At 29.1% G+C, this 7,420-nt stretch overlaps 1 protein-coding gene across 1 annotated transcript; it reads right to left on the minus strand.

Annotated features, from left to right (window-relative positions):
- Positions 1-1,123: 1,123 nt before the first annotated feature.
- Positions 1,124-5,902, minus strand: LOC100160477 (neutral and basic amino acid transport protein rBAT). The gene is made up of 5 exons (XM_029491087.1): positions 5,766-5,902; positions 5,011-5,216; positions 2,613-2,792; positions 2,349-2,524; positions 1,124-1,501 (listed from the first exon to the last, which is right to left on the minus strand). The coding sequence occupies exons 2-5, from the start codon at positions 5,189-5,191 to the stop codon at positions 1,289-1,291; spliced, it is 750 nt and encodes a 249-aa protein (XP_029346947.1). The 5' UTR covers positions 5,192-5,216; positions 5,766-5,902; the 3' UTR covers positions 1,124-1,288.
- Between the last annotated feature and the right edge of the window lie 1,518 nt (positions 5,903-7,420).

Consider the following 7,420-nt stretch of genomic DNA (forward strand, 5'->3'; position numbering starts at 1 on the left):
GTTATAATTTTTTTATATTCTGAATAGATCGAAATAAATTATTTTTCTTTAAGTAGGTAACTTTTAAAATGGTATGTTTGTCTTCCATCACCTTCAAAATAGTGAAAAAATGTAAACTACCTATAAACTTTAGTTCCTTGTAGCTTACTAGATCTGGTTAGAACTTAAAAAGTAGACATTTGTCAGAATTTTTTTTACATAGGTACGTTTTTATTTATTGTAATTAAAAAAAATGAATAGTGGTATATTTGAAATAATGACCATAGTTAATTAAGATTTTTCTAGACATGATAAAAATAATATATTAAAAGTAAATTTTATTCTTTTTGATATATTTTGTCTATTTAATGCTTAACACATTGGATATTTATAATTTAAAAAAAAAACCATTTTAATTATATTAATGCAACTCAAAACATGTTAATTCCAGAGACATTATTGCCATAACTTATTTTTCGATGGTATTTAAAATAATTTTAAGATTTTTATACCACGATTACCTATATATTACTATATAATACACATTATTGAATAATAGGTATACTAAAATTTTTTTACAATGTTTGTACAACATACAGTATAGTTTTACGGACAATTAAGAGGACGCTACATCTGTATGTCGTATGTGTTATATCTACGTCTTACAAATATTTTATAAATATTTTATATTTGTAAGATGGAAACAACACATCCGATTGTAGAATTCTAATAACTGTCTACCAACAGAAAAATAAATTGCTACAAATTATATTGGTACATTATAAAGATAAGCGAACCGATCGTCACCACTAAAAGTCGTTGCTCGTATGTTTTCCACATTGTACAACCAAAAGAAAAAAAATGTATAAAAGTTATTGTAACGTCTCACACTGTAGCTTACCCAGACTCGGCGTGGAGTGTACGTTGACGAAAAACTTTAGTGTTTAAGGTCGCCAACCCACAGCCGAGATTCGGAAATCGGAGCATGTGGTATTTGTAAAAATAATACTTAATGGAAATAGAGAAGAGCAATAGTAACATATAATTGATGGCTGAACGAAAGGTATATTAATTAAGGTACTAGACGTGTTCGTGAGGCAAGCACATCCGATCAAGACGTTGTGCTTGCCGGCCGGCCGGTTAAACTCGACCACGGGTACTAGGCAGCGGTGATAGTGTGTGTGTATAATAATATGAATATCGACGTATTGTCTTATGGGTGTGGGCAGAGATGCCGGCGTGACGGAGAACGCTATCGCATAATATTTGAACATTGTCCTAATTGTTGGTTTTCGACCGTTACGTTATATTAATAAATTTTTAAAAAATCCTTAATAATATAGTCGTTACCGAATCGTTTTTCATGTTTTCCCCGAGTTTTTAAAAATAAGCTTACTAAAAATTGTAGCTTAACATCAGGATTTCTAAAATCAAAGTCTGGTTGTTCCTTAACAAACTGATGGAAATAAAATTGATTTCGTTGTTGATTCCATGTCCAAGCAGGACCGCCAAATATACTCAACTATGTGAAAACAAATAAATAATAATTATATTAATCAATTCTTCGATATATACTAGTTTTTCTTAATTATAACCTTAACTTAAAAGTCTAATTTTTACAAACATATATTTAAGTTACTGGCTTTTTGATTCTGAGCTTAGGAAAAAAATGCTCAGATTTTCTACTTTAGCATCATTTCTGATAAAAAAGTTAATCTATATATCCAACATCAGCCCCCACTTAGACGAATATACAAAACTTAACTCTCCAATTCAGTTAAGTGATATGAGCAGGGTTTTATCAAAATGCACCAATGTTGCCCCAGCACCACATGGAATACCGTATAAATTTATACACAACCTCCCTATGTCCGCCTTAAATTAAATTATTTAAGTATTCAACAAAATATGACCACCCGGACTCATACAGGAAACTTGAAAACGCTCCATAATCATTCCAATACCCAAACTGGAAAAAAATAAATTTGATAACAAATCATACAGACCTTTATCGCTACTAAATACCATGGCGAAGATATTCGAAAAAATTATAGATTCCAAGCTCAGATGGTTCCTTGATAAAAACAACATTTTAGACCCTCGACAGAACGGTTTCCGTGGAGACATAGAAGTACTTCGAATACCTACACTACATGACATCCAAGAGGAAATACATTCAACTCTCGTAGAAAAACGCATGATGATTTTTTTTTTTAAATTCACATAACGGAAATTTTGTAATTTTTAAACTTTTTCACCGATAACTTCAAAACGAAGTTTCTTTGACTCACTTTAATCGTTTCATTTAGTATTTACAAGTTTTTGAAATATTATGATTAGCAATAAAAAATTTAACCTTCTTTATTTACCCAATTATTTGGTGGTTTGGGCGTGATCGACGGGTTACGGGTTACTTCGTCTTGATTTGAAGCGTTACGCCATATGTAATAATCTTTGTACTTTCCTTCTTGCTTGATTGATTTTTCAAACCACTCGCACTTGTAACTTGAATGGTTTGGTATTAAGTCAATTATCAATTTAAGATCTAAAATAAAAATGGTTTGTTATATTATTCAAAATATAAAAATGTATATAGGTAAATATAATTCTTTTGAACAAAGTATGACATTTACTTCGCTTGTTCATTTCAAAAATTAATTCTTCAAAATCATCCATTGTTCCAAAAACAGGATCTATCATATAAAAGTCTTCAACATCATATCCCATATCATCCATAGGGGATTTGAAAAACGGACCGACCCATAATGTTTCAATGCCAAGATCAGTGAAATGATCTAGTTTCTGGATTATACCTGAAAATTTAATACCCAATCAACATAAAATTATCTTGGCTCTCATAATATGATTTATAGACATTAAAAATGTTGTAGTATATCAATTTGTTTTCGATATACGTTGATGAAATTGTTGGTTTTAGCTAGTAATAAAGCTGGGAATGGTAATACAAGGTTCCTTATAAGTTCTAATTAACAATTTAAATAAATCTTTAAGGGGGGTTCACACTACACCATGTCGTGTAAAATAATCACGGTTACCACAGTTACCAAACGATACCGCATAATTGAATATATTTACCATATGCCATATTATGGTAGGGCCCTTCGGTAGAACACGGACCCTTAGTGGTAAGTATCAAAGTTATACAATTAATTAATACAAAATCCTAACTCAAGCTAATAGTACTAAAATCCAATTCATAAAAAAAAACCGTCCAAGTGCGAGTCGGACTCGCGCACGAAGGGTTCCGTACCATCATAAGCTATAAACATGTTGGCAACACTGCTTATATTATAAATTCTAGGATTTTAGTATTTGTTGTTCTAGCGTCAATAGAAATACATAATCTTTGAAAATATCATTTTTCTAACTTTCATTGTTCATGGGATACAGCTTGGTGACAGACGGACGGACGGACAGCGGAATCTTAGTAATAGGGTCCCGTTTTACCATACAGAACCCTAATTATAAAGTAAAAACAAGAAAATAAAAACAATGTAAAAACATTTTTGTCACGCCTGCATCGAAAGTTTAGTTTTCGATGACGGTGAAGCGTAGGAATATGACCTTTTCCGTGGGTGGTAAAGTGGAAAACCCCCAAAGTGCCGGTGGTAAAATGGAACTCCCCAAAAGTACTGAGCTCACATATCACGTATATCCTCTGCACAAACAGACACTAAACTCTATACTATACGGTCCTTACAAAACATAAACTTTTGGTTACATCTTATATTCATATATTATAACGCCCTAGCATGACGCGCAAACATTTTTCTCTCATGAAATTGTTTTTGTATAATAATTTGGTTATTACATAGATCCCCGCATAATGCATTACATTTTTTATTCTTATTTTATTTTATTTCAATATAATAATTATTATTTATACAGTAATCTATACCACGGTTCTTATAAAACACAAACATTTGGTTATATCTTATTTTCATATTATAACTTCCATGCATGACGCTTAAAATAAATAAAACCAAATCGTTTCTTTCATGAAATATTGTTGTCGTAGAATAGTCTGGTTGTTGCATAGATCCCATCCTGAATGACCTTTGCCACGATGGCGTGATCAATGAACGCAGAGGCGTGCCAAGAAATTTAGAATAGTATGTGTGGCTCGTGCGGGAAAGCAATTTCAGTCTTAGGCGAAATGCGGCCCACGCGGCCACGCCTGAGGCTCGTGCCGCACACGTCGCTAGCGACTAAAATAACTCACTATTCCTGCCCTTACAACACGATATAGTATAATATATTGAATATACCTACTATATAAATCATTGTTGAACCGATATAATTATAATTTTATCTAGATAAAGATAAAGATAAATTATAATTATGTTATCTAGATAAAGATGAAAAAAAATTATTTTATGTAGATAAAATAATTTATCCAATAAGGATACATTTTTTTACATTTTTTATGGCACTCTCCGTAAGCTCATAGCAATATAGAATAATTTAATAGAATGTTATCGAAAATTTCGATAGTTATTAGTAAATACTACATACTTAATAAAATTACTTAATTGTCTACCTATATTCTATAATAAATAAAAGTATCTGGATAAATTCATCTAGATAATGGTGATTTTTATCTTAATTCTTAGTCAACTGTGTAAATTCATATTTTCTATTTATCTAGTAAGATAAAAGAAAAAAGAATATTTATCTAGATAAACTCAACACTGTATACAATAGTATAATATATTATATAGTATATTATATATTATACTATTGTCCACCGAAACCGTGGTTCGATTTCGAGATCCCTGTTTAAATCCCTTGTTTGAAAACCTCCCTGGGTTGGAACACTTATTTTCCTTTTTGTGGCAAAATGTAGCATATCTCCTTCCCCATGGTCTAAACTATTTCTGTACCAAATTTTATTACAATCGGATGAACGGTTTATGAATTCATAAAGGACATAGGTGCAAACATTTTTTATCTTTTATAACATACAATACTATACAGATTAATGGACATCATAATATATTATATAAATACCTTTTAAATCACCAATACCATCATTGTTACTGTCTTTAAACGATCTTATATACACTTGATATATTATTGTGTTCGACCACCACTCATTAGTTGGTTTTGTAGCATGGAAATATACATTTCCGTTCACGGCGGCGTAGGTATATATCATCACCACCAACAAGAAAACATCAAATGTCCTCATATTGTTTTAAAATATAATAAATTACCTAACATAATAAATATTCGATTATTATTGGTTAAAACAAAAATTATAGGTCTTTAGTACAGAAATATAGAAGTGAAGCTGTGAAGAGATAAAATAAGTACCTAGGTAGTACCTATAAAATAAACATTAAATTAATTTACATACATTGATTAGTTTTAATTAGTTTTATAGGTATCATTTGTATTGCTATATAAATTAGTATTTATGTTGAAAATAATGGTTATTCGAACAAAAAGTTAATACAATATGTAAGGCTGTACCTAACTATTTAATAAAATGTATTTTAATAATTTTAAATACGAACTAATATTTTGTATTTAATTTTTTATAACAATTTAATACTTTTTACTATGTTTGTTTGTAATTTATAGATTATAATACTTATATATGTTTCCTTTAAACATCAAATCACGGAAAAATAAATAATAAATTTGTTAAAAAATATGATTTTTATTTTTTGGAACAAGCCTTATATTATAGTTAAGTCATACATTTTTTTTTTGTTACGCAAAAATAGTTAAATATTATTCGTACTACAGGTAAAACTTACAAAAATTATTATAAGACAGTTCAATACAATAATTAATTAAAAAATTTAAGTTATAATGTAATATAGCATGAAATGAATAAATGTTAAATTTTGTTTTTTCGTTTAAAGCATAACTGTGAGGTGTGTAACTGTAGAACTGCTGCACTTCTGTTGAAATGTTCTAACAACTACCTTTATCTGAAAAATATTATTTTATATAAACTAATTATAATATAGTTTGATTATAAAAAATATATATTCAAGAACTCAATGACATAATATCTTTTGATAAAAGCAATAGACACCCATGTGGTAGGTAGGTACATGATTATAAACCAACGTTATAGCGTGCGTTTATGTACTTTATATACACTTCAATTATTTATTATTATATTATTATATAGGTACCGTAAAATGGGCTTATACTTTGATAATTTTTTACTGTTTAATGACAATTTTACTTTTTATTATATGGATACCATTTCTGTGGTATTAACGATAAAATTCTTAAAATTAAATCCTAGTTGCAACTAGTTATGCTAAATTTTTTAACGTTTTAATTTTTAAATTTCTGAAATATCAATCTTTTTTTATATGCTATCAAATTTATACAACGTCGTTGGAAACTTTGCTAGGTACCTATATTTCTTTATGTGATATCAAAGTAACCCCATTCTACAGTATCAAATATTTGATATTGTAATATTTTATGGATTGTCTGATAATAGTTCATAGGGATTACTCAATCCGCAACATCGCAGACACGCGTAAACGTACTTAACTTGTTAAATTTTTTTAGGAGGTAAATAAATTATAGTTTATTTTAAACAGATCGTTAATTATATTCCAGGATATTTTAACCCCTCCCCCCACGTTAAAAATGTGTTTGTAGGGGGGTAAAAATATCCTAGATTATAAATTATAATTACCGATCAGTTAAGTTTATTAGCATATATTTACATCAGAATTAAATTTCTTAAGATTAATTATAATTTATTTCTATAAATACTTCTATAATTTTATCACAACTTCAACTTCAATCGTTCAAACAAAATTACCATCATAAGTGTTAAATTTCAATTTAACGATAAATCATTGTATACGAAAATCGATTTTTTTTTATGAATTTCAAGCTCAAACAGAGTCAAAATATTTGTAATCGTCATATTAATATTTGGAGATAATTAAAAATATCTACGGTTTATAAGTTTTTGAGATAAGGTACACAATGATTTTTTTAATACCATTGGTCTTGCGTAAGATTTCCATTTTTCTTAAATTTTTTTTCATTTTTATGAAACTTTTAAAACAACAAACACTTTTCAAATTTAACATATTAAGTACACCAACTAGATTTACTTTCTAAAAAATTGCTAATGTAGAAAATCAGAACATTTTTACTGTACCAAAAGCACGGATCGAAACCGGTTTAACCGGTTTTCCAAAAAACCTGTTAAAACCGCGGTTTTCTCATTTCTGAACACCGGAACTGGAACCGGAACCAAAAGCTTTAAAACACCGGTTAAAAAACCGTAACAGAAACCTGAGACCTTAAAAAACCGTTTTCAAAACCCAAACTGAAACCATAGAATTGAAAAACTGTTCTTGTACCGTTCTTGAAAAATCGATTAAAATTTGAAACGAATGTCGGTTTCTTTAAATTTCATAAAGTCAAT

Source organism: Acyrthosiphon pisum, chromosome A3 (genome assembly GCF_005508785.2).
Source record: "Acyrthosiphon pisum isolate AL4f chromosome A3, pea_aphid_22Mar2018_4r6ur, whole genome shotgun sequence".
NCBI classification, from domain to species: Eukaryota; Metazoa; Arthropoda; class Insecta; order Hemiptera; family Aphididae; genus Acyrthosiphon; species Acyrthosiphon pisum.

Coding starts and splice junctions, on each gene's coding strand:
- LOC100160477 (XM_029491087.1), bottom strand. CDS start 5,191: ATGAGGACATTTGATGTTTTCTTGTTGGTGGTGATGATATATACCTAC. Junction 2,793..5,010: donor TGGTATTGGTGATTTAAAAG/GTATTTATATAA, acceptor TTAAATTTTCAG/GTATAATCCAGAAACTAGAT. Junction 1,502..2,348: donor CCAAACCACCAAATAATTGG/GTAAATAAAGAA, acceptor GTTTTCACATAG/TTGAGTATATTTGGCGGTCC.